The sequence below is a fragment of the Astyanax mexicanus genome, chromosome 1 (assembly GCF_023375975.1).
Source record: "Astyanax mexicanus isolate ESR-SI-001 chromosome 1, AstMex3_surface, whole genome shotgun sequence".
In the NCBI taxonomy this organism is placed as follows: domain Eukaryota; kingdom Metazoa; phylum Chordata; class Actinopteri; order Characiformes; family Acestrorhamphidae; genus Astyanax; species Astyanax mexicanus.
In genome coordinates this window covers 13,687,448-13,715,440 of record NC_064408.1, presented here as the reverse complement: position 1 = coordinate 13,715,440, position 27,993 = coordinate 13,687,448, and the positions used below count along the sequence as shown (strand labels likewise).

The 27,993-nt window shown below is 37.8% G+C and overlaps 2 protein-coding genes across 5 annotated transcripts; both read right to left on the bottom strand.

Moving 5' to 3' along the window:
- Positions 1 to 12: 12 nt before the first annotated feature.
- Positions 13 to 22,399, bottom strand: pip5kl1 (phosphatidylinositol-4-phosphate 5-kinase-like 1). Of its 3 annotated transcripts, XM_022665752.2 has the most exons (11): positions 22,233 to 22,399; positions 18,611 to 18,802; positions 15,612 to 15,662; positions 15,045 to 15,199; positions 14,159 to 14,283; positions 10,901 to 10,935; positions 10,704 to 10,759; positions 8,940 to 9,052; positions 7,798 to 7,960; positions 5,822 to 5,860; positions 13 to 2,017 (listed from the first exon to the last, which is right to left on the bottom strand). In XM_022665752.2, exons 1-11 carry the CDS (start codon positions 22,245 to 22,247, stop codon positions 1,588 to 1,590), a joined length of 1,374 nt encoding a protein of 457 aa, XP_022521473.2. In that variant the 5' UTR covers positions 22,248 to 22,399; the 3' UTR covers positions 13 to 1,587. The 3 variants fall into 3 exon arrangements, with proteins under 3 accessions (XP_022521473.2, XP_015462965.3, XP_007255864.3); XM_015607479.3 differs by lacking the exon at positions 5,822 to 5,860 and having other exon boundaries at positions 7,798 to 7,996; positions 22,233 to 22,395; XM_007255802.4 differs by lacking the exon at positions 5,822 to 5,860 and having other exon boundaries at positions 22,233 to 22,394.
- Positions 22,400 to 23,577: 1,178 nt separating this feature from the next.
- Positions 23,578 to 27,088, bottom strand: dpm2 (dolichyl-phosphate mannosyltransferase subunit 2, regulatory). 2 transcript variants are annotated; one of them, XM_007255801.4, is made up of 4 exons: positions 27,026 to 27,088; positions 25,896 to 25,985; positions 25,048 to 25,150; positions 23,578 to 24,349 (listed from the first exon to the last, which is right to left on the bottom strand). In XM_007255801.4, the coding sequence occupies exons 1-4, from the start codon at positions 27,026 to 27,028 to the stop codon at positions 24,294 to 24,296; spliced, it is 252 nt and encodes an 83-aa protein (XP_007255863.1). In that variant the 5' UTR covers positions 27,029 to 27,088; the 3' UTR covers positions 23,578 to 24,293. The 2 variants fall into 2 exon arrangements, with proteins under 2 accessions (XP_007255863.1, XP_049324261.1); XM_049468304.1 differs by having other exon boundaries at positions 26,978 to 27,037.
- Between the last annotated feature and the right edge of the window lie 905 nt (positions 27,089 to 27,993).

Genomic DNA, 27,993 nt, shown 5'->3' with positions numbered 1-27,993 from the left:
AAAGAAACAGAATGCTTCTTTTACACTTTTATTACACGGCATAATAGCACATAGCCTATTTCTGTTTTTTGTTTAAAAAATAGATGCTCACTCACATGGCTTTGGACAGCATATGCAACATGAATACCATCCACAACTGAAACAGTGATGTGTTTAGAGGAACATGGCTGTGGTAGCAGCTGAATTCCAGTATTTAAAACACCTAGATATTCTTATACATTGACTGCTGGATCGCTTTAAAGTAGATATCTTTTAGCCACACTGTAAACACAAATCACACTTTTAATGTACTTTAAAGAGAATGTTTTTTTTGTATGGATTTCTATTTCTTTGTAAAGTAAAGACACTGTATGTCCAAAAGTGGATTCTGAATTGCTGGATTCACTGATATTCAGGTGTGTCATTACTGGTACAGGCAATGCAGCTTGTTTATTTTTCAAAATCACAGCCATTAGCAGGGGATTAGTACCTTCACCGACCTCATTCATAACATACCATAAATTCATGATGAATTGGGGATACCCAGCTCTGATTAGCTGACTCATTGAGGTGTTATCTTGTGAGTGAGGTTGAACATTGGTCAGCATGCTCATGGCAAGGCCACGGATCATCGGAATAGAAGTTGGAGTTGGACTGAGGCCTGATTGTGAGTGCAGATGGATGGGACACTCCATATCAGAAGTTGTGCTGATATTTATTCACATTCCTTGATCCACAGTGTCACATGTGTAGAAGAAATGCATCACAGATAGCATCAATTACCACCCAAAGTAGACCGCACAGTTTGTGATGATCACAGCAGTGTCTGGTATGTGGCTAGAATTAACCATATGTTCAGACAAGTGACAGAAAGCACATCCAAATTCATTGCAGAAAGCCAATCATACACAGATCCCACAGGTCAAAGGAGCGTTCTTTAGCATCCATGGGACATGGCAAAAGTCATGGGACATGATCCTGGTTCCTGTCCCATGACTTTTGCCATGCCAGTCTAAGTTTACACATAAACTCTCACCCTACAGCAGGGGTGGGCAATAGGAACACCTGGCCTGTGAGGTTGTTTGAACTATGATGCTTCTCTGGAGAGCTTTTCTTTACATGCCTCCCCGGTCTCTCTGTCATGTTCGTCGTGACTTTTGTTTTCACCTGTTCTCATTCTTCCGCCCAAGTAATGGCTTGAAAAATATCTGGCCTGCAGCCACACTTAATTGCCGACCCCTGCTCTACAGGCTGATGAGAGAACAGAATATTTTGTTAGAACAATGTCTGCATCCTGTATCATATTATTTTCCTTTTTTAAAGGGAGGAAATGTTGGATTTCCATCATATGAGCTCTTTTAATAACCAACCACTGAAAGGTAATTTAAGAAAGAACTAATTAAGGTGCTAAAAGCTACCGATAGACAGGTATCTCACTCTCCAGCTGTGAAACGTTACTGTAAACACAATATTGTTTGAAATATTGTTTTTTCTTTTCCTGTTGGCTGATGTACCAGTGTCTGTATGTACAGTATATATGTGTAGCATGCGTCCGAGCAGATTTAACATCATTTGCAGTCATTGCCTCCCTCCTCACCCCATCACAGTCTATTTGGAATGGTCCTGCACCCACTGGCACAGCCTCTGGCAGTACTCCGGGGGGCTGACCGTAGAGAAGGTTTGCCCCGGATGCCTCAGTCTCTTCCACAGGTGCTCCAGCCTCTTCTTGAAGCCGTAGACGGTGAAGATGTCGATGATGCCAACGAAGTACCGCTGCTCAGGCCCGTCGATGACGTGCAGAGGGTTCTTAAAGTTGGGCAGAAGACGCCGGTTCTGGGCCTGGAACTCCCGCAGTTCTGCTGATTCCGCTCCAGCTCTGTCCGATAGCTCGTCCTGGTCTAGGGAATCTCCCCCACCACCACCGCCGTCAACACTTGTCTCTGTGATCTGGCTCTGTGATGTCCTAACGTTCACTTCTGTGAGGTCCTCCTCAAGTACGGCCCCCGGGACTGCAGGACCGGAGCCTGTGGTGACCGACCTGCAGGAAAGAGGATCAGAGACAAGGAGTCTAATATACTGTAACTACATCTGATATGATGTACATACAAATCAGTTGAAGTTTTTCAGGGAAATAATTAGGTGAATGATAAAAAAAATTAAACACAATTTAAAACATAAAAAAATACGAAGGAGAACTTTTTCCATACGGTGTAAAATGGACTTTTGTTGTAGTAAAACAAAGAGTCTAAAAGCGGAGAGGGTGACGTTGTAGCGCAGAAAAACGGGCCAAAGTGTCTAAAAGCGGAGAGGGTGACGTTGTAGCGCAGAAAAACGGGCCAAAGTGTCTAAAAGTTGTATATTTCATTATTTGTTTAATTACAGAGTCTGTGGCCCGTGACTTCAAATATATTTCTCCTTCTGGCCCCCAACTAAAAAAGTTTGGACACCCCTGATCTAGGTAATATTTTAATCATTTATTTCTTTTCCATCTCTATGGCATGGTTTTGCCCTCAGGCAACAAAACACTTTTTTGATTATTACACTGTCCCTTATTTTTTTTATATGTATGTATGTACTTACAGGGACTTTGAGTCAAATTCTTACAATAATTGTCTTATAATAATTATCTCAAAAAAAGTATCTTCAGATAATTATTTTATGATTGATTACCTAGAGATAATTATCCAAATATGTTATAACCAATAATAGTGAGCATTAGTGCATTAACCACTCTGCCCTGCAGATAAAACCAATTGGCCAACCATTTACTATTATCAGCATTACCATAGACATTTTAATGAAAATTAATCATAGACTTGATTTTAATTATAATTATATTGACAGAAAAAATCAATTTGGGATGTTTTTTCTGTTTGTCCATTATAGAAAAGCCTATCTATTCACTGTTTGACTGCAAATTAAATCAATAAGGGTCTCTGACTTTTTAACAGTACTGTAGATCTGTGGTGTGGTTCTCAAATTGGTCCTCAGGGAATCGTAGATGGTCTAAATTTATTGTTATACATATTGATTTGAACTGTGGAACATCTGGTGAAGGGGGGAGGGATGATCGGGTAACTGACGACTGGGATGAGAACAATTGATTAATACTTAAGCAAGAATACACTCGAGGTTCGTGCCTGTGGCCTCATGCCTACGGCATGTGGTTCCATTGCTGTTCTGTTTGTAGCTGCGCTGTTTGGCTTGTAAGCTCTGCATCGTTGCTAGGTTACCTGAATGTGGTGGAGAAATACATGGAGAGCTTCGGTTACAGTGCATTACCGGCTGATAACGGCACTTATAGAACGCCTCTCAACCAATTACATTGCAGGGTCGGAACTAACTGTGGTATAATTTACTGTGTAGTACATATAATATAAACAATGACAAACAATTTGAGTTTTTTTACACTAAAATAACCCAAGGTTGACATTATCTAACACTGTTCTTATCAATAATCATTTTAAATAGAGTTAAAATATAGAAATTTCATGATATTAGATGCGACTGAATTGAATTTACAGATGCATGAATGTATTTTAACACCCCTATAAAAAAATGTATATAACTATCTGCTGTATATAACTATCTGGACAAATTGTTAAAATGTCTGGATCTCGGAACACTGTGGGAGAACAGTGTATATCCGCTGAGGAGGATTAACCCCCGGAAAGCTGCCGGTCCGGACAACATCCCCGGACAGGTGCTAAAAGACTGCGCAGACCAGCTCTCGGACGTCCTGGCCGACATTTTCAACGCGTCCCTCATCCAGGCAGCTGTCCCCACTTGCCTGAAGACCGCCACCATCATCCCGGTCCCCAAGAGCTCCACAGTGACAGGTCTGAATGACTACCGGCCAGTAGCCCTCACTCCGATAGTCACAAAGTGCTTTGAAAGACTGGTTCAGACCCACATCAAAGCCACCATCAACATCACTGTGGATTCACACCAGTACGCATACAGGAAGAACCGATCCACAGAGGATGCCATTTCCTCCGTGGTCCACACTGCCCTCACCCACCTGGAGCAGAAGGATTCCTACGTTCGGATGCTCTTTGTGGACTTCACATCTGCTTTCAACACCATGATTCCTCAGACACTGATAACCAAACTCTCCTCACTTGGACTGAGCTCTTCCCTGTGCAACTGGGTCCTAGACTTCCTGACCAACAGGCCGCAGTCTGTGAGGATTCACAACATCTCCTCCCCCTCCATAATCCTCAGCACTGGCTCCCCTCAGGGCTGTGTGCTGAGCCCCCTCCTGTTCACACTGCTCACATATGACTGCTCACCTTTCCATCCAGGCTGTCATATTGTGAAGTTTGCGGACGACACGGCAGTGGTTGGATGCATCACAAACAGAGATGAGTCCAGCTACAGGCAGGAGGTGGAACACCTGGAGGATTGGTGCAGAGAAAACAACCTCTGCATCAATGTAAAAAAGACAAAGGAGATGATTGTGGACTTCAGAAGGGGCAAGCATGCCCACCTCCCCCTGCACATTGGAGGATCTGCGGTGGAAGTGGTTGACAGCTACGGGTACTTGGGTGTGCACCTGACCAGCAACCTCACCTGGAGCAACAACACTTCCACTCTGGTCAGGAAGGCACATCAGCGGCTCTACTTCCTCAGGAGGCTGAGACGAGCTGGACTCGGGAGCGCAGTCCTCACCTCCTTCTACAGATGTGTGGTGGAGAGCGTCGTGTGCTCCAGCATCAATGTGTGGCATGGATGCTGCTCTGCTGCAGAGAGGAAAGCACTGCAGAGGGTGGTGAAGGCTGCACAGAGGATTGTTGGAGTTAGCTTCCCCAGCACCACAGACATTTACACCTCCAGGTGCAGGAAAAGGGCCACCTGCATCAGGAAGGATCCCACCCACCCAGCACACGCTCTTTTTGTCCCACTCCCCTCAGGCCGGAGGCTGCGGAGCATTAAGTGCAAAACAACAAGACTCAGAAACAGCTTCATTCCGGAAGCTGTAAGACTCTTAAACGCCACTTAACAACACACTGCACTGACACCAAGGACAAATTACTGTTTACTGTTTACCAACATGGTCACTTTACTTGCACTGAGACACTTTATCTCCACTGCTCTAATTCACATTATCATGCTGCTATAGCACACTTGCACTCTGGACTTCATGTTGCTGAACCTTTCTACTCTCTATTTATTTATTTTTTATTCTTTGGGATATTTATCTATCTATTTTGTATATTATATTTCTTTTATTGTATTCTTTTTTTTATCTATATATCTATTAATAACAGCTCTTTGGGTGTAAAACTGGATCGTGAGATCACAATTTCGTTCCACCTCATGTACCACATGTGATGCGAATGACAATAAAATCTCCTTGAATCCTTGAATATAGGTAATATAATCATAATAATCAATAATCATTTATTTATTTTCCAGTCAAAACCATATTAACCCTCTATGGCATGGTGTTGCCCTCAGGTAACAAAATGCTTTTTTGATTATCACACTGTCCCTTAATTAAAAATAAAAAATGTTGTATAACTATCTGCTGTATCGGATTGGCGGTTGTTAGTTTGTTGGCTGAAGCACTGGGGTTAGCTCCAACAAACGCGTCCACCTGAAACATGCAGGCTATTAAATGATGCAACCAAAGAATATGAATGTATTAATATTATTATTAATGTATTAAATATACATATTAATAATAATAATATTAATTATTATTATTATTATTATTATTGTTTTAAACAGTAGCAAGCGCATGCACGGTTAAGGTTAAAACAACACTAGTTATCTTGGTTTGGTTTGTGCTGTTATTTTGCAAATGACAGCAAAGATCACATGTGTCTCAGCTACATGCCTGCCTGCCCGCGGCCGAGAGGAGAGCAACGTGAAGGATCTGGAAACAGAGGTGAACACGGGACATTCAGGACATTCAGGAGAAGGCCTACAATAATTAACTACTGAGATAAGATCTCGACTTAGCTCTGGTGTTCCAGGCTGATCTAGACTTCTAAATCCTAAAATTTACTTCTAATTTTTTGCAATTTTATTTAATTCATTGATTTCTGATATTTAATATGTAAATGCACTGACGGCATCAAGTCTATGATGCATTTGGGTTCTTTTCTCAGTGGTAAATCCAAAAAAAAAGAAAGCTATAAGAACTGAGACTGAGCCTGACCACTAGAGGTCACTATTAGAACATATTCCATTGTAGCCACGGCTGAACTGTATTAAATTAACAGTTGCTTCAGAAACACCTAGAGACAGTTCCAGAGGCTACATTAAGAGTTAAAAAGAATGTATTGTTAAAACCAGAAGTTTACAAGCACTAACATATGCATGTTTTTCTCACTGTCTGACAGGAAATCAAAATAAACCTTTCCCGTATTCCATAAGTCTGAAAATTATTTATATTTGTCAAATACCAGAATAATGTGAGGGGAGAATGTTTTAGGCATTTTTATTACATTCTGCAAAGTCAAAAGTTTACATAAACTAAGATTTCCATGCCTTAAAACTATTTGGGACAGCCCATATGATGATGTCATGTCTTTGGAAGCTTCTAGTTTATCTGAGTTAATTAGGCTACGTTCACTTTGCCAGGCTAAAGTGATTCAATCTGATTTTTTGCTCAATTGGGCCCAGATCTGATTTTTTTTATGGCTGTGTGAATGTGGCAAATCTGATTTTTTTCAAATTTACAAAATGCTTGACCCAAGTCATACAGTTTAAGGGCAATGGTACCAAATACGAATGAAATGTATGTAAACTTTTGACTTTGTAGAAAATAATAAAAAGTCTTAAAAAATCTTATTATTCTGGAATTTAGCAAATATAAACAATTGACCTAAAATGGGAACAGACAGAGAGAAAAACTTGCATACATGTATTTTTATAGAGTATGTAAACTTCTGGTCTTCAAATCATCTGACATCCTGATGTTACTAACTCTTTTGATGCTGAATGCAATCAAATCCTCACAGCAATGATCCAAATCTATTACAAAGCCCTCCTTTAATGAGCAGGTATTTCAGAACTTGTGCATATAGTGATGGTCTTTTATAAAACCAATGACTTTGTAAAATCTTGTAAAAAAGTGTGTGTAGCGCGTGTGTGTGTGTGCTTGTTTTTCTATGTTTGTGAGGACCAGATGTCCTTACAACCATGTACTGCCAGTAATGCCATAATTAGTTGGTTTGTGGCTTTTTACCAAAAAGTGTATTTTAGCCCTATCTGGACGGAATTAGTTTCTCAGGGGGTCCTGGGGTAATTTTCGATTTTATGGGGGGGTCCTCTGTGATTTTATTACCATCCGGAACGACCATGTATGTGTTTTTCTCAGACGTCCTCTGAGAAAATTACAGGATGAATTATCTCCTGTTCTTCTCTGAACTCTGTGGCCCTCCGGTAGTTTTAGTCCGATCTGAACTGACACCTCACGTTTAATAAAATAGCTTTTTGTCCACTGCTACACACCGTAATTACACTTTGGGTGCACGTCTTCATGGAGATCCACATAAATCCACGTAAACACAACAGCTACTGAACGCGATGTCACGTGACCGAGAAAGCCTAAAAACTCACTGATCCTCCTGTTTCTTTTATTGCAGTCCAGATGCAGGAGTTTTATCACTGAGTAGAAGTGTGAAATATTTTTCACAGATGTCCCCCTGAGAAACTAATCCCTAAAATTACTTTTGGAGTTTAAGGGTATAGGGTTACGTGTATAGTATACATTGACTATCTGTTATTATTATGTGAATGAAAGGTTTGCAAGGATTGCAAAACCAATGTGTGTGTGTGTATGTGTGTGTGTGTTAATCTCCGTACTTTTTGGTGCGCATGATGAGCGTGGCGAAAGAGAGGGTGTGGTTGCGCTCGTCCTGGTGCAGGGGCTGATGGGCCAGCAGGAGGCTGTAGTCCAGCACGTTCAGCTCCCGCAGGAAGGCCGTGTCGATCTCCACCTGCCGCAACAGCCACGGACGCTGGTGATCTGCCTCACACACACGTTCACATTGATGGAAGAGTACTTCCATAAAAGGAAATTTTAGAACAAATAAGATTCAGTCATACTCAGATAAACTCAGGTCCATCAACATGATTTTGATGTTTTTTTTCATGTTCTTACAGCCAAATTGTACAGTATAAACCATATCTAGACCATAAACCCTTACTGTTTTTTTATACAATAAAAGCACTGATAAGAAGCATGTAAATAACACAATGTAAGCTATCCAGGATAAAGTACAGCCTCCACACCGCTCTATCCCCACATCACGCCAAAGGGTGATGTCCGAAGTACAAGGCGTCTGTGAGCTGATGTTTAAAACCGAGTCGCTGCGCTTTCCTCCGAGCAGCAGCTTGAAAAGAAGTGGTGGCTAACTTTGCATGTGTCAGAGGAAGCATGTGCTAGTCTTCACCCTCCTGGTGTTGGGGGGCATCACTAGTGATAGGGGGAGTCCTAATGAGTGGGTTGGGTAATTGGCTGAGTACAATTGGTGAGAAAATGGGAAAAAAACATGTATTAGAATTGTATAATGTTTAAAATAAATGTGCCATTGTTAACAGGCTGAAACTGAGCTACAGTATGGCAGCTAAAGTCATACAGCAGTTTTCCAGGACAGGTTCCACTCAAATCAGGCCTTCCCAGGGACGACCAAAGAAGCTGAGAGCACATGCTCAGCGTAATATCCACAGGTTGACTTGATTAATAGAAATAGATGCATGAGTATTGCTGCAGAGGTTGAAGAAGTGGGGGTTCCATGCACCATAATCCCAGAAAGAAGCCTCTTCTGAAACTGAAATGCAAGAAAGCCCGCAAACAGTTTGCTGAAGAGCATAGATTACTGGACCATGTCCTGTGGTCTGATGAGACCAAGATAAACTTGTTTGGCTCAGATGGCATTTAGCATGTGTGGCAGCATGTTATGTGTGTGCATACATACATTACTAAAGTTATCACATGACCTCACCTAATGTGATAAACTGTCCCTCAAAATTGAGATCCTTCAGAACAACGATGACCTGACTGCCCTCAGGTGCCGGGTCAGTCCACCGGCTCACCTCACAGCCCTTTATGTCATACCTGCAGAAAAAACACAACCAAAACTTTTTCCAGACCTGCTAATGTCACTAAACAACAGCCAATGTATATAAGAAGTTTATTTAATCCATATTATCAAGACATTTTTAACTAGAGTTTTCATTGTATTTTTTAGGTAGGGTGGTTTATGAATCATTCTGAAAGATTTGGGAGAAATTACTAAAAGTGCCAGATATTGATGATTTAAATGGTACATATTTGAAAGTTAAATAAAAAAGGCTAATATGTGCATTTGCTCTTAATGTTACAGTAAATCTGGTGTTGTTTTTATCAAACCTACCCTTTTTGTTTAAGCACATCCACTTTATGCCACCAACAATAAAGTGTATGTTATATTATTTATTATATATTTATTGTTGTTAAGAATAACATATAAATCCCATGTTCAGGGAAAAGGCAACACTGACTAGAAATTCTATCCTTAAAAAGATTTCACATGAACTCTAAAGATCTCTAAAGAAGTCTCTAAAGATGGGAAACCTGGCTTCTGCTTTTGGCTGATGTGGTTTGGAAGATTATGTGTTCATCCTTGAGATTAATGGCTTAATTTAAGACTCTGGATGGTGCAGACTTTACTCAGCACCAGAGCACTTTCATTTACAATGCGTCAACTTGAAATGAGCAAAAAGCATTGATTTTATCTGTGCTTAAAGAAATGTATAAGAAAAAGAAACGACAGTTTTAACATCAGTACAGATGTACAGTGGTTGATCAGCCATAACATGGTGTTTAAAGTTATGTTATCTTGAATTTTGCACTGGAGATACAAAGCTAAAGCAACAGAGGCTAGTAAAATCTGCTTTAGACCTTGCTGGGTTGTTCAGTATCCTCAAATAGACTTGCATACATGGTTTCCCACACTGTTTGACAAACTGTTATCTATAGAAGTGGACAAAGCTGGCTAAAGGTCGAGCTAAAACAGTGCAAGCCATTTAAATTTTATAACTACCAGTGGATCATCCAGGGCCCTATCTTATGCTCTGCACAAGGCATGTCACAATGTTTATTGCTATCTTTTATCCCACCAAAAGTGTATTTTCACGCCCTGAGCTTGCATTGTTTAAATAACAACGACGCGTGTGAATATATCTATACCGATAGATGTGGTCGTCTGGATGAGAGGTGTGTTCAGGTGCATTTCTGGTGTATTGCTAATTTGGTAACGATAAAAACACTGGTCTTCCACTGACAACAGTCAACCGTCAGATGTTAATTGCTATCTTGGCAATATCGGCATGCCACACGACCAATGTGCAGACACCTCTGCTTGTTACACACACAAGGACATGCATTATATGCCCCAATTTGTATGTACTGTATATATGAGTGTCATGATTTTACACAATGTTAATTATGGAGGAGTAAAGTTCAGTTACACTAATTAAAGCTTTCAAGGACTTTTAGTTACACCAATTGCTGACACATGCAAATGCACACCCACACCTTGTCTAGTTCCTGTAGGTGGGGCAGTAATCATTAAACATTTGGTAGAGAGCCTTTCCTGGATACAGTTATTTCAATAAAAGCAGGATAAACTCTAAAGAGCCAATTAATGAGCAGATTTAAAAAAAAAAGTCCATATATTGTCTCTTGTAATTCTTCCAATGAATCGTAAATCATAAAGGGTCTTTACCTGGCATTGATTCTCTCGTCAGGGTAGAAGACGCTCTGCATCACTATAAAATACTTCTACAGAGAGAAACATCAAACATGTCTTGCATATGTAAATGCACATCAAGCACTGCACAACTTAATATGATGCATAAATAATGATTTAATCATTAATCACTCACACAGAACCAGGACAATCAAAGCAAACCACTTCTGTACCTTCCTCCGATGGGGGATCCTGATCCTGTGAACACCTGGCAACATGAAAAGCACCTCTTAGATAATATACTGCATCACTGTCGATCAGTACAATTTCAAATTTAGCTAAGGTGTGTGATCAAACCATTTACCTCACAACTGAGTTTTCCTTAAGAGAGATTAAAAAATGGCCCAAGAAGGAAAAACTGTTTTTATCATGTCATAGATGAAAAATGAGTTTTGTACAGAGATGTGATAAAAACATCAACCTTAAACACTGTTCAGTGAAAAATAAAAATCCATCAAAATGAAACCAGAACTGAAATGGACAAATTCCAAACACCCTAAACTATTACATAACAGAAATGACTCATTTTATGTTCAACCTCAATATTAACATACTAAGTATCTGGGTACCAGACATTTTCTAATGGTGTCCAAATGTCAAATTGGGGGCAGGTCTAAGGAAGTTCACAGTGCCTATATTTCAATAAATATATTAATATTTGATGCCACATATTTATATTTGATTGCAATCTAACACGATATGATATATCGCATTGAAATTAATATATATATATATATATATATATATATATATATATATATATATATATATATATATATATATATATATTTGGCACATTCAAAATGAATCTCTGTCTCAAAAAATGCAATACCACTCTTTCAAACAACAATGAACTTCAAATAGTTGGAAAAATTTGAAATTGGAATTGGGATATACATTCTTTTTCATTTCCTTTCCAAGTAAATAAAATAAAAAAAAACAATGTTAAAATAAAATTAACACACCAGCTAAGTCAAGTTAATGTGATCTCCTTGGAAACTCAATGAGAAAGAATCCGGGTTTTGGAGTCACTGAATATTTTTACCATATAAAGATTATTTATGGAGAGTTTCTTAAAGGCTTCACATGTAAAAGTAAAAGTGGTTTCGATAAGTCAGAGAGCAACAAAACTGACAGACAAGACTGGCTAAAAGTAACATTTCTGCTAAAATACATGAAAATAAACCCAACCGGAAATACAGAAATTTGCAAAAATGATCAACATCACGTTTACTGATAGCACAATAAGTCAATAACGTAATTATCATGGTCTCTGATCTATTTTAGCCACAATAAATTCTACCGAGACTCCAACTGAAAGAAACTAGAGCAAACAACTTCACATATCAGCAGCCTGGGGTGTAAGCTTCCCAGCACAGATCAGCCCTGCTAACCACGTCTACTGCAAACACACACACGCCAGAAAACTACTTACAGATAAAACCCAGCACTACTGTCAGTCAGAAATACACAAACCAACAACTTCACAACCACCCAAATGCTCTGCCTCATCTATTCTAGTCTGATGAGGTTATCTACATACGTTCACACATCCTGTGCACATTAACACCCAATAATGACATAATGTTAGATACATTTAGCCATTTATCTCAGTAAAGTGTGCCTTCTTTCACACAGGTCACTCACCAATTATGACCCTGGGATAAATTTTATGTAAAATATTCTATTGGATTTTGAGAGCTGCAGCTGTATGTACAGTATCTTTTTATATAATCAGGAAATCGATGGATCAGTTATGCCACAGCCATTAGTGTTCAGAGGTCACAGAGAGCATAAATGACCTCTTCGTCAGTGCTGGCTACTGCTGGAGTCTTTTAGCTGATGTAAGAGAAACAGGGCTTAGCATTCTACTCCAAGCGTGTTCAGTTTGCAGCATCTCCATTTTTGCTGTTTTAAATTGGAATAAATTAAACTTGGAGGTAGGGGTGGGCGATATGGCCCTAAAATAATAACATGATATTTCATGGTATTTTCGCGATAAAGATACTCTTGGCAATATATATATATATATACATTTTTTCAAGAATACACTACTGCAACAAAATGAAAATTTAATTTTTTAATTGCATACGATTTACGTCACACCCCTACCCGACATATAAAAAAATACAAGAATTTGATCAGATTTGTAACAGAAGTCAATGATCCAGAATGTCATGATGACTTATAATGCACTCTTAATATCTCCATGTAACCATGATTAAAGTAAAATATACTGGATACTACGATACTGGACAGATATAAACTGTCTCTAGTAGATATATAATGGAAAATGAAAACAGTGTGAAAAAAAGTAGTACCCTGATGTAATGGGGGTGGGTGATATGGCACGATATTTTTAGATTATAATACACTATCAGTCAACATCTATTTTCTGATTTATTTTCATACAAAAGCGCAATGGATAATAATTTTTTTAAGAGACACTATAAGTAACTTCTAATTCAGCAGGTCTAAGTTAAGTAAAGCTAATTTAAGTGAACAAAACTGTAATCAAAAAATAAAATATTTAATTTGAAAGTCAAACGAGCACTGGGTGTAAATCTACACAGATTTTTTTCCTGAAAACTGTTTATTTGGGTGAGTAAAGCATTTCTGTTTACTTACTGTAAGCTTAGATTCACAAATTTATCCAACACTAGGCTGGAGCATTAGCATTAGCAGCTAACCGCTCCAGCAGTGCTAGCCGGAGTTAGCAGCAGCTACAGGCCCATAAAACTCCCCTTTGAATGGGGAAAAGTTGGTTAGCAGCTAATGCTAATGCTACTCCAGCCTCAGTGCTAGAGAACTAAACTGAAACCCATGAATAACACTGCAATTTGGGCTTTACTGCTCCTTACAGCCTGACTGGTAAAATTCATACATAAGACGCACCGGATTAAAAGGTGTACTGACAATTTTTAGGAAAATTAAAGGATTTTAAGTGCGCCTTATAGTGTGAAAAATACGGTACATTGACTTTTATTCTTCTGTACGGTTGCCTTTTTTTTTTTTTTTTTACCTTTATTTTACCAGACAAATCATTACAGACAACTTCTTATTTACAATAGCAGCCGGGCAAAAGGCCACAGCCTTTCCACCTATCAACCATCCTCAAATCTTCAAAGTTAATTTCCTAAAAAACAAATGAACCCCCTTAAATCTTTTTTCTCACCATCAAGCAGCAAATCACATATTAGTTTAATATCTGAATAATTTAAAAATATTTATTGAACATAAAAAAAAAAATACTGAATAGATGGCCTCAGAATTAAATAAAAAACAAAAAAAATATAAACAACAAAGTGGAATGCATATATATATATATATATATATATATTTAAAGGTTTTGTATCACCTACACCTGTAGCCTGAATAGAGGCCTATAAAACTGTGAGGATTAAACATCCATAAAAAACTGTGAATCTTACCTAAAAACTTAACCAGGAGTGAGTGAGGGAACTTCTCTAGATGTTCCATATAAATCCTCAGATTAGACAAGAGGAACCGAACTTCCCTTCTGTTCTGTGTCTTCAAGAAGAACCGCTTATCATTCCTACAAAAAAAAGCAGTAAATGAATGCGTTATCGGTCAATGTTTGCTATCACTTAACAGAGTGTTTTTTTTTTATCAGGTTTAGGATAATAAAACAGTAAATAATTTAAAGCAAACTTCATAATAAAATCTGATTTTGAGAGGCTACAGTCATGCCATGCAACACTGGAGTAACCACTGGTGATAAGCCATTCTTGTTTCACATTGGAGTATGTTTATACATCAGTAACAGCCATAAAAAAATACATGGTTGTGAGATTTAGGGTTAAATACTTGTCAGGTAGGAGCAGAAAGGAGTTTTTTTTTCTTTCTTCTTGGGTTTACCTGCTTTGAATTCAACTGTTCTACAATTGGGTTCAACAACCCTCTGGGCTGGAGAGCTACTAGTCTGTAGCATTCCATCCCATTACACTTTATTTTCCAAAAAAATATTTTTTTTGTGGCCCGTGGCCAAACTTAATTGCCGACCCCTGAAGTAGATCATAGTATATACACAGCATAAACAGCATTCAAGAATGTGAGAATGTACATATATAAGCCTACAGATCACAGTGTCTTTTGACATTTGAATAATATACATTAATTTAGTCAGGTACCTCTTAACCTTTAATAGGTACTGTAACATAATATTATAAGTATTATTGCATAATTAGTATGTATGTAAATGTTAGGGAGAAAAATGTGTGTGTGTGTGTGTGTGTGTGTGTGTGTGTTTGTGTGTGTGTGTGTTGGCTGGGCTGCAGGCTGCTTGTGCTGACTCACGTTAGGAAGAAGTCAGCTTTGCTCTTTGAATTGCTGATGAACTGCAGGTAGCTGCCTTCTGAGGAGAGAGAGTGCTGATACTCTTTCTCGCTCATCCCCAGGGAGCGCCGCAGACTGGCGAACACCGGCCCTGCAAACGTCTCCATCCTGAAGTCCTTTACACACACACACACACACACACACAATCAGAGAAGCCATTCCAGGTTAAGGTTACATAGTACAGTATAGTACATGTACACATGGTTTACACATTTAAAGCGGCTATAAAATATTATTGAGAAAATTACAACAATACCAATATTCATAAATTATGTCAATTTGAAAAAATTATTATTAAGAATACAGCATATTATTGAGAATTTAACAGCTTCTCATCATATACAAAAGGGCCCTAAGTGTATTTATTCTGTAAACTAAAAAGCTCCACTAATCAGAGTTTTTAAACACTGTTCACTCACTGTTCATTACACACTCCTACCTACTGTAGCTCCTCCACCTTGTAAATAAAGTAAAGTCAGAGACATGATAAACAACATGCAGTGAAGTATATGATGGGATGTTGTGTACCTTATGGATTTGTGTCACCTCAAGCTTGTAATCATCTTCAGAGAATTCATTCTGAAACAGAGAAGATTAAGGATTTGAGCCAATATTGATTCACTTGTTCTTCCAATAAAAATGCTAAAACTTGTTTAAAAACTGCTTAGCTTCAAAACAAGCTGTTTTTATAGTGCTTTGAAGTACTTTATCTCAGATGAGAACATTTTGCACATATTCTTAGGTTGTCTTGAATTACGAATGAAGCTTATTAATGAGTATGTTAATAAAGACTCATATAAAGATTCTTATATACACAGTACTGGTGGAGGACATCAAGTGTTAAAAATAGTGTCCTACTCAGTATGAATGCCATTCATATGAGTGTGTAGGTGTGTGTGTGTGCCCATGTGACTGATGGGAAAAGTTCTTTGAATTAGAGACAACAGACGACACATTCATCAAAACGGCTGCATCAGCAAGCTGGACCTCAATAGCATCAAAACTGTTCATCATTGTGTGTGTGTGTTTGTGTGTGTGGCCTTTACATGACCTCTGTCTCTTCATTTACCGGCACAAGCAAACCAGATTAAAAGGTGAATTTGGTGATCGTTTCAGAGTTAAAACAGTGCTAAATTAAGGTACGACCCTTCATGAGCATGTCATAAATATGTCAGAAGTTCACACTGAAGTTACATCAGACATGCCACTCATCATTCATATTCATACTTTGATAAAGCAATAACTTCCAATAACTCCAGTTCCTCTAAGCACCACAGTGGAACGCTCAGCCTTTTACCATTACTGTGTCAAATAAGGGTGACCATATTTGGGCTTAAAAAAGAGGAAAATACACATTGAATACAGGAGTTTGTTGTGGTTGGAATGATGTGGTTGTGGTGATTTAAGCATATGATTTTGCATTTGCACTACACTTTGCAATAGGAAATTAGATCTTGTCTTAAAGGAGAAATCCAACATGAAATGGACTTGGGGTGTAGTGAAACAGGATAATGAGTATGACCTTTTGTAAAATAGCCCACCTCTACCCCCAGAATTCCAAAATAAAGTGCTTAGAGCCAATGCTCCCAACAAGCTTGCAATGCTGGTGATAGGGTCATAGTGTGGCCCATGCAAAGAAATCACTATTTTTACACCATTAACAAGCTCAAAGTAGCTCCACACTTCATTGGTAGAATTCTGAGGACACTGATATTTAAAATGAGGCACTGAGAAAAATAAAAGTCCACAGGTAATAAAAACACTATTTATACACAAAGTATCTATAATTTATACACAAAGTATCTATAATGTTTATGCATTTCAACAGAATTCTACCAGTGAAGTGTGGAGCTACTTTGAGCGTGTTAATGGTGTAATAATAATGATTTATTAGCATGGGTAACTCTATGCACATTTAGCTAGCACTGTAAGGCTGTTGGGAGCATCGGCTTCAAGCGCTGTATTTCTGAATGCTGGGAGTGAATAAAGGTGTGCTATTGGACTAAACTTTGTACTCTGCCATTGATAAGCCATTTTACACCGGAGTTCTCCTTTAGGACAGAAGAGACTGATGTAAAACTGAAAATAAACAGGTGACAATAATCAGTAGTCAGGTGATGAGGAGTTGGAGACCAGTTTTTGACTGGTGAACTATAGACTGGTGACAGTGATTAAATTTTGTATGGGATTCTTGGAAATGTAGTGATGAAGGAAAGAACCTAGAATTGTGATAACTGGATAGTTCTTAGATAAAATCTTCTAATTGTGCCACTTATTACTTTGTATGTGACAAATAATAATAAGAATATTTTATTAAATTTTCCGATTTGATTCTGACTTTAAGATGGAAAACCTCATCTTAAACATATAGGAAATATTCAATACACCCCCTTAGGCTCACTCTGCACTCCTCCTGCTCATCACTCTTAGCCTGCGTTCATGGTACGGCGCTCTGCAGTGAAGACTGGCTTATTGTTGGATCCTCCACCCCGCTCCTGCACGGCTGTCACAATCGTGTTTGTGTTTCCAGCTCCGTGCTGCTCTCCTGTTTCTCCTCGGGGGGCCGAGCGCTGTGATCAGCCGCCCCTTCTGAAGCTAAACAATACAGCGTGTTGCAAGTTCACCAGCAGAAACAAACAGCAGGTCACTATGGGACCAGGTCTAAACATGGGTCTCTGAGGGCTCTAATCCTCTCACTAATTATGGCTGAATGGAACGTTTGAATGTAGCGCTGCCTTAATGATGTCTAGATGAATAGGAGTTGTGTAGGATGCTGTGTGTGACTACGGCCCAAACAAATCTCTATATGTGTTGGCTAATAAGATACAGTATTGATGTACAGTAACCACAATTATTGGAAAAAATGGTATATAGTGCCAAAAAAAATAGAAATAACAAATTTGTTGCAATATGTTGCAATCTGGTAGAGACATTCCTGGAAAGCTCTTGCTGTGTGTGGGTGAGCATTATCCTGCTGAAAATTGGCAATTGAAATCCCTGCCATAGAAGACAGTATATGATGGCGCTCACTCCCCACATCAATAACAAGGGTGATGTCCGCAGCACAAGGTGTCCTCCGAGCTCGCTGTCTACTTGGCAATGCTGCATCAGAAGCAGTTCGAAAAGAGACAGTGACTGACTTTATATGTATCGGAGGAGGCATGTGCTAGTCTTCACCCTCCTGGTGTTGGGGCATCACTAGTGATAGGGGGAGTCCTAATGAATGGGTTGGGTAATTGGCTGTGTAAATTGGGAAGAAACTGGGAAAATAAATAAACAAATAAATAAATAAATATAATAAAACGCCCCCTTTTTTAAGTCTGTCACCTTGGCAAATTGATGAGGCATGTCTAGCAGTCTAGCAATCTCTCACTAAGAGGTACACTACCCAATTTTAGCCTCTGAGAACCTTTTATAGGGCAGTGGCGGAAGTACTTGCATTGAGAACCAATGTCTTGTAATGATTTATATATAGATACATATCTGCTGGAGGGTTCCTATAGCCCCTCACCTCCGACTGTACTCACGGGTATGGGGTTGTCGATGGTGTTCTGCACGGCTGCACACAGGCCCTCCTTCATCATGCAGGTGAGGCTGTAGAACTCGTGCTGCTGGTCGATCTCGAACATACCCAGCAGCTTCCACTGCCGCAGACCCCCCCACACCTTCCTCTTCACCGTGCGGGTCCGCCGGTTCCCCCCAGGCCCAGACATCTCCATCTGCAGAGGGCAGCATCACACACATATCTATTTATTTATGTATTCATAAACTATACATTATCCTTATTAACATTTTCATATTCCTCATTCTGTTACATTGGATATTATGATATTAATATTATACAGTATATAGGCAATATAAGCTAGTTTGCACAATTTAATGCCTAATACTGAGTCAGACCCTCAATGTGTGCCATATTTATGCCACAGTGTAAGCAGAATGTATATTGACTGTTAACTTGTGAGTGAGGTTGAATTCAAGCCAGCGTGCTCATGGCAGGTCAGCACGAATTAGCTGAAGCTCGTTTAAGTGAGGTCTGATAGTGGGTGCCACTCGGATGGGACATTCAATTTCTGAAGTTGTGTGGAGAAAGTAGAATTAGGTGATATAAAAAAATAATCTCAATATTTTTTTAATATATAAGCCATTCTGGATTACCTCCTTTTATCAGTTCTACTACAAAATCTACAGGTTTCTGACATAAGCACAATAAAAAAAATGGATTATCCCATTTTGAAAATAGCTTTAAAATATTAATTTAATTAACCTCCCAGCACTAGGCATGTGTAGCAATGCTCGATTCACAGTTCCACATGCGTGCAGGGATTAAGTCAAAGGCTTTACTACTACCCACAGTGAACAGTGCAGTGTGAAGTAACAGTGATTGTGACTGGCAGCATCTGGCTAGAATTGTCCATGCACGCATTCATGTTCAATGCAGAAGGCTGCTCATGCATATCCTGCAGGTCAGAGAAATGTTCCTTAGCTTTCATAAAAAATTATAAAAAATCATGGGAGATAATACCTAAAAAGTGCCTGTCCCATGACTTTTGGCCTTCTTTAGAAATTTTGAAATGCTAATGCTTAGTCTTTTTTACAGTTCCTATTTTTATTATTCAGAATAAAAAAAGGTACTCAAAAACAATTACTCAATTACACACCAACAACGATCAGTAGATTATTCAGTTACTAATCGCTAATGACAGCCCTACAAATATTCTATTGTTCCATAATTGTATTGTTTGAGTAAACAGAGAAGCCTACGAGGGATTAATTTCCCGATAAGCGTGATCTTGATAACCTTGAACCGCAACAGGTTGCTGTATGCCAGCGTGACCACCCCCATAATTCTGCTGCACTACAACAATACAGGCCGTCATAACTGTAATTAGCCCCGGGCGCTCCGAGGCCTCGGCCACAGCGTTGAGTATCGATTCCCTGCTGCAGATAAACCAGATCCATACAAACAAAAAGCATCGGGCCCACAGTTAATTCACAGTGCTGCTGGGAAGGGGATTTGCTACTGGTCCAGCAACCAGCAACCACATCCTCCAGTTACTACCAAGCGTGTGCAAACTGTTGTAACAGGAGATGATGGACCACCTTCCCTACCAGTACCAGTTTCCCTGACAACAGAATGAGTGGGGATGAATGGAGGACTTTTTCTCCAGTGGCTCTTAAGATGTGACTCAGGCTGAACAGCTTGGTGGTACACAGTGGGTGTCTATTGTTCTTCATAATTTATCCTATTGCTGTTGTTTTTTGTTTTTTTTGTTCATTTTTAAAAAATGTCACAACATGCAAATAAGGATTTAGAACACCCCAGTTCTTTAGTAGTCTAGACAAGCTGCTTTTTTATTTTCTCATCTGATCAATGACTTCTCTTCTCTGCTGGTACTGAGACTTAGTTCAGTGTTAATCTGAGCTAAAGGTGTTGTTGCCATGTGAGTCAGACAGACGTCTTCCTGTAGCATTTTTCTCCAGTTTCCAAAGTCTTTTGAAGGTGTAGGAAACAGTACTCATCGCTCTCTGACTTCATCTCTGTGTTTCTATTTTTTTCTATTCAGTAAATTCACCTTTTTTTTAAGTCCATTTCTAAAGCTCAGTTTATTTCCAAATATATACTTAGTATTTTATTAAACTGTGATTTTTTTTTATAAAACCTAAAAAACTTTCACTAAATGTGTCCAAGCAGCCTATTTCTGCAATAAAACTGTACTTCAGTGAAATTTGCTAGCAAAACATTTTTAAAACTACACTGTAAAAGTTTACTTTACTTGGCTAAGTGTAGGTAAATTAATTTTAACAGCTAATGTTTGAAAGGAGATATCTTGCTTTTGTTTTTAACCATTTATGCACAATCTTTAAAATAAATGTTATGTTAAATCAGTACTTTATCTATGCTTTTATTATGCAGTGCAATTTTATATTATTTTAATTACAAATATGTAGTAATTAAGTACAAATTAGTGGTTCCAAAATAGCATAACTTAAGTAGAGACCTATTTCAGCATAATTTAAGCAGACTTTTGTTTCACAAGGTTTAGTTTCATTATTGGAGTGTGCACATGCTCACTAGTGACATCGCAGGACATGTAATGCCTTGGCAGCCCAATGTTGTCTCTTTGGATAAACATGGTGCAATATCTGGAGGGAATATGTGTATTTTTAATATCACAATATATTGCAGGAATATATATATAAGGTGATTTCAGTATATTAGTATGTTCCAATATTGAGCAGTTTATTTAATAGCTTATTCAAACTACTTTGGAAAACTGATAGAACTGCTTATTTATAAAAATTAAACTTATAAACTTGTTGACCAGTTTAACCAGACTAACCAGCTTGAGCAAGATTTACAAGGGTGGAACCAAAGATCTAAATGTAAAGTTCACAAAAATACAGATTTGTTGTTTTTTTTTATTAGCAACATTGCATTCTTTCCAATGCAGTCCATAAAAATGGAATTCTGGGTATAAATGCAGCTAAAGTAACAGGATATGAGCTCAAAAGTGTAGCACAGAAACATTGCTATATAGAGGGTCATTTGTCTGCAGTGATGGGAATCAGCTGCTCTGAGGGAGGAGATCCAGGAGATCCAGATTTCCTTTTTAAGCTCCATCCTAGTAAGAGTCAGTTCATGATAATCTTTATCCTAACTTTTTTTGTCTTTTAATCTTCCCACATTGTCTCAATCTCGTGTTAAACAGCTGTAAACACAAATAAACACGCATACATGCTCATTTTGCTAAGTTTGCTTAACACTGAGCAGCTTTAGGTTCAGGAATTATCCGGTCCACCTTAAATACAGCAGCAGTCAACGTTATAGCGCCTGAACAGTTCAATAGAGCAGCTGCACTATTTAAGGTGGAATGGAAAATTCCAGTCAGAATCTACCATATAAGCAGCTTTACTGGACTAAACCGAAACAACAGACTATTAACATGTTTTTTAATTAAAATTACATTTTATTAATGCAGTTTTCCATTGATTAAAGCTTATTTAACGCTGTTCTGGCACAGAAAGACCAGACAAAGGCTAAAACAGAGAAAAGTAATAGCTCAAAGTGAATATGAAGCCTATTGTCAGCATTATATCAATGATAATAAGGGTAATAAACAGAAATTTAATAGTGAAAACACGCACCTCTGTCCGATTCATTGTGGAGTCAGGAGTTCATGTAGTATCCAGTGATCAGCGCATTCTTTCTGCCCTCAGATGACACATAGCTTTCTGTGCACCGAGCAGGGCAACCCCTCCCCACACACACACACACACACACACACACACACTGACTCAACTAAAACACAACGAGTGGTGAACACAAGAGGATGCTGTCCCTATCCACCTCTATCAATCTGACAGCCCCACCCCTTTCTCACCCCTCTGGATGAATGGAGCTCAACAGGTGAGACATAATAACCACAGGTAAATAATATGTAAATTCTTATTTTAGAGTGATTTCTATGAAAGCCCATTTCCACCACTTGGAAAAAAGTAAGGGTCCTCTACTAAGTCATAATTATGAGATGGTAAGCCATGATTATGAGCTGGTAATTCATTATTATGAGTTGGTAAGTCATAATCATGAGATGGTAAGTCATAATTCTGAAATACTTCGTGACAATTATGAGATACTAAGTAGAAATATGAGATGGTAAGTCATAATTATGAGATACTAAATGTTAATTAATTATGAGATGGTAAGTCATACTCATAAGACAGTCATACGTATGAGATAGTAAGTCATAGTTGTGAGATACTACACCATAATTATGAGATGCTAGGTCATAATTATAAGATGGTAAGTCAGTTATGAGATAGTAAGTCATAACCATGAGATAGTAAGTCATAAATATGATGGCAAGTCATAATTATGAGACACTAAGCCATAATCGTGAGATCATAAATCGTAATTATGAGATGGTAAGTCATAATCATAAGATTGTAAGTCAAAATCTTGAGATGCTAAGTCATAAATGTAAGACAGTAAGTCATATTTGTGAGATGGTAAGTCATAATTTTGAGATACTAAGTAATAATTATAAGATGTTCATAATTCTGAGATGCTAACTCATAGCTATGAGATGGTAAGTCATCATTATGAGATGCTAACTCATAGCTATGAGATGGTAAGTCATCATTATGAGATGCTAACTCATAGTTATGAGATAATACCCCTAGACTTACAATCTCATTATAATTATTGCAAAACAGTGCATATCATGGCTGTCACACAAAACACCTGTATGTCCATTTATTAACTTGGCGGATGTTCTTTACATTATGCCAAAATGTCAGGGTGATCAGACCAATAGAATTGCTACAAAATTACTACAAAATTGACTTCATCTGAAAGATTAGAATGTTTTTTTTCACTCTTTCCTGCAAAGTTGACATTCAGATATCAGTGTTTTATGGAAAAGGGATATGAAAAATCAGCTTTCCTTTAAAATTAATTTTACCCAAAATAAAATCCTTGATGAAAAGATAAACAGAAATGGGAAATTCCCTTTATTTCCCTTTAGATCATTAATCTTTAGTACATTAACTGGCAGGACAAAAGAAATACATAAGTTTAATGAATGTTAGAAATATTTACTGCAAGTTAAAAAAAAAAACAGAAAACAAACAACTGACAGTTTGTCACCTTAGGTATATTTCACACCCCTTACTGTTGAAAACAACAACAAAAAATTTTAGCATGTATCGCTGCATTACTGTTTACTAGCATACATTTCTACAATATTTATTTGCAACCTAAGACAAACGCAGGAGCACAATTGCATAGCAACAGCAATGTACTGAACAGTGACCAAATTTAATAATAGTTGTTCTGACAGACTAAACCATAACGTAACAGTAGATGCTTCCAGGAACGGAATTCCATTGATTGGTTATTTGAATTCCTTTTAAGTAGGTCGAATATTCCGCATATAAACTAATCGTTACATGGTCTGTCCTGTGGCTGAGGTTGCTGTGGTCACTGGGTTTTCAATGCTAGGGTATGGTGTCCTGTTGTTTATAGAGATGCAGTGTTGCCAGGGCCCTCTTACAAATCACTGGTGATTTCATCAGCCTCTTACATACTGCTGCACAGCCTGCTGGGAGGAGTCTATAGGAACGATCAGCAAGCTTCAGAGAAGAGCTGGGTTTAAATTTAATGTCCAGTCTTGGGCAGCTGAGAGATTTCATCACTGGACAACCTCAGTCCACTTTCTTTGGTTTACGATTCTTCCACGTTACTACTCCTATGAAGGTGCCTGTGGATAAAAATAAATGGAATAAAATCCACTGAAAAAGCAAATACTGGCAATTATGTCAAATAAAAAAACATTTATTGTGCATCCCTAACTACGATTATTCTAGCAATTAACCAACTATTTATATTAGTATTATTTTTAAACAAATAAGCTTAACATTTAAAGGGCTTTACAAGTTGGTAAACAACAATGAATTAGGATTAGAAACAAACACTTCATAGTAAAAAAAGACAGGAAGATACATTTAGATAAATAACACTTAACAGTGAATGGATTTTTCAATGTAAAACATAAAAATACATTAATGAAATTAAAAAGAATGAGAATCAAATCTGATTACTAAATGATGGTTTTAAATTAAGTTTAAAATTAATTGTGTTGTAGTTTTTGATGAAAACTTTTGCAAAAGAGAAGTTTAAAAAACAGTATTTATTTGTAGCACCAAAAAGAAGTAGTCTTTTTGCTCAGGTGCAATTAAAAATGTTTACATGCACATAATAATCAAATAATAATATGATAACTTGCTATTAAGAAAATAATTGATAAATAAATCAACGTGTTTACAATCCCTGCAAGAACCTAATAATGAGAAAACTCAAGAGTCTATTTTTGATTTATTATTTATTACAAGAAAACATTTTTATTGTGTAATTAAACTTTTAATTTATCTATAAAGAAATGTATTTTTCTTTACTTACCGACACAGAGTAAAAGAATCAGTGCTGCTACTCCTGGAAGTATGACCGAGTACTCACGAGGAAGAAAGTAACTGTGGATCACATGATCACTGTCTACGAATGGCTGCAGAGAGAGCAGAAGAGATCTGGTTAGTTTTTATGTTGTGACAGATGTCTGTTTGTATCATTATTTGGGTTCAGGATCATTCATTCTTAGTACTGCAGTAAAACTGGCATGGTGGTGGTGTATGAGGTGTTTGTGTGTGTTGTGCTGGTACGAGTGGATCAAAAACAGTTGTGCTGCTGGAGTTTTTAAACATCGCAGTGTCAATGCTGAACTCAGAATAATGATGACCAACACAAACTGTGCAGCAAGAGATTCAGAGCTTCTGTCTCTGACTTTACTTTAATTTATCTACGAGGTTGAGGAGCTACAGTAGGTAGGAGTGTCTAATAGAGTGGAGGACAGTGAGTGAAGAACAGTGTTTAAAAACTCCAGCAGCATTGCTAGGTCTGATCCATACACACAAAATAAGTGGACCTATCGCAGCAATTTTCGAAGGAAATCACTGCAGTCAGTGCGGAATCATAATACTTTGATAAATATACAGGTACAGTGCTGTTTTGTGCCATATTGCCCATCCCTACTCTAATTTCAGGGATGTAGCTACGTCATATATTTTTCAGGCATTAGGGAACACCTACTAAAATGAGTGAGACTCACTGAACTTCCATTATTAGTGGGTCCCCTGCTACTCTCTGCTACTTCTTCCACTAAGCACAATTTCTAATCAGTACCCGTTACTTTCACTTTAGTACAGTTTCTGTGTTAGAACTGAGAGAAGGTAGATAGGATTTGTTTTACTTACCAGCACTATAACCCATAGGGTGTAATATGTGAACAATAATAGACTGAAGCCAACGAGACCCAAACCCACAGCTTGGTCTGCTCCGGTCGCCTTTTCAGAGGAAAAGAGAAGTTTTAATCAACACTAATCAACAGTTACCCTAAATACAGGTAGTTTCATCCTTAGGCTGAAGCATTAAATGCTGTAAGATTTCGTGGGAAAACACTGCACTGACTTTGGACTTTATAATAAAACACAGTGGATCAACACCAGCAGATGACACGTCTCTCCAAACCATCACTGATTGGTGGAAACTTCACACTAGACCTCAAGCAGTTTGGACTGTGTGTCTCTCCACTCTTCCTCCAGACTCTGCTCCTTTGATTTACAAATGAAATGTAAAATTTACTGATGATCAGTGATGGTTTGGAAAGACATGTCATCTGCTGGTGTTGATCCACTGTGTTTTATTATCAAGTCTAAAGTCAGTGCAGTTTTGTTTTCCCAGAAAATCTTACAGCGCTTCATGCTTCCCTCTGCTGACAACTTTTATAGAGATGAGGATTTTATTTTCCAGCAGGACTTGGCACACTGCCCACACTGTAGCCAAAAGTAAGCCATAATCATCAACAATAAAATAAATAAACAATTAAAATAAATCACTCTGTGTTTAATACATCTATATAATATATGAGTTTCACATTCTTAACTGAATTACTGAAATAAAGTAACTTATTTTTAATGATATTCTATTTTTTTAGATGCACTAGTCAGTCAATGATCCTGCTTGTATACCTCAGAATGAGGGGCATAAACACACAAGCATGAGCTCAGTATATCGCAGTACACTAATATACATATCTCATACACTAATAAAAGGTTTATTTTCCAATTAAACGATATTTAAACCAACAATAACTAAAAAAAACAGATAAACACAGTCTAACAGTTATTTAGCTAAAGCTAGCTAACGCTAACTGAGCTCTCAGTGAACTTAATCGGCCCTAAAACTAATTTAAACCTATTTTTAAACGATTTAAAGGCCAGGAAGCGCAAATATATGACCAATTATCATGAATAACTTCATATAATAAATATATTACACTATAATAACAGGATAATCTTCTACAAATCTTCATCTTTCAGCTTACCATCACGAACTCGTCACTCTGCAACGCGTTCTTCCGTTTGCGTCAGGCGTTTTCGGTGTACGTATAACAGGCATTATGGGAAATGTAGTTTATTTGAAATGAGATTTGAAATGACAAAAATACGCCCTCACCACGAGAGGGAGACAACACCGACCCATCGCAATACATCACTGTTCACCTAATACACTTAAACGATTACACTTAAAATACACTTAAACTATTACATTTACAGTACAACAGTACTGCTGTTCTTTTTTCTATTGAGTTTAATTTGAACTAAAGTGCTTTTTTATTTTCTCTTCTTATCAATGTCTTTTTACTGCATTTCTTTGCCTGTCAGACCCTTAATTCTTCTCCTCACTGCTGAAACCGAGACTTAGTCCAATGTCAAGATGAGCTAAAATCGTTGCCATGTGGGTCAGCCAGACCTTTTCCTGTACCAGACTTTTTTCCAGTTTCCAAGAGTCTTTTGAAGGTGTAGGAAACGGTACTCACCGTTGTCATCTGTAATTTCTGTGTGTTCTGTTTCTTTTTCTAGTTATTATGATAAAAATGTGAATGTGCTGAGTGTAAGTGTGTAAATGCTGCAGTACAGAGTACAGTAACACCATATGTTCCAGCACTGCTTTACTTCAGACAAAAGGCTTTGGAAATTGATATTTAAAAAAAAAAAATTAAGCTCAGGTAATTTTCATTGCTACTTACTTAGTTGTAAGCTGTTAACCAATGATTTGTTTGCTAAAAGTCACCCCTGCTATATATATATATATATATATATATATATATATATATATATATATATATATATATATATATATATATATATATGCATTTTTTCCTGTTTTTATCATAAATATATAGGCTCTGACCGTTTACTGCAAAATTTTGTACACTAGAAGGCAGAAAAGAGCCGCCCCTACCTGAAGCTCAATCGACCTACAGCTGATCATGCATTGTAAGCAACAGAT

Coding starts and splice junctions, on each gene's coding strand:
- pip5kl1 (XM_022665752.2), bottom strand. Junction 15,200..15,611: donor AGGTGACACAAATCCATAAG/GTACACAACATC, acceptor GTGTGTGTAAAG/GACTTCAGGATGGAGACGTT. Junction 5,861..7,797: donor CTCATCATGCGCACCAAAAA/GTACGGAGATTA, acceptor CTCTGTTTCCAG/ATCCTTCACGTTGCTCTCCT.
- dpm2 (XM_049468304.1), bottom strand. CDS start 27,013: ATGAAGATTTGTAGAAGATTATCCTGTTATTATAGT. Junction 25,151..25,895: donor CCCTATGGGTTATAGTGCTG/GTAAGTAAAACA, acceptor CTCTCTCTGCAG/CCATTCGTAGACAGTGATCA. Junction 24,350..25,047: donor GATTCTTTTACTCTGTGTCG/GTAAGTAAAGAA, acceptor TTTTATCCACAG/GCACCTTCATAGGAGTAGTA.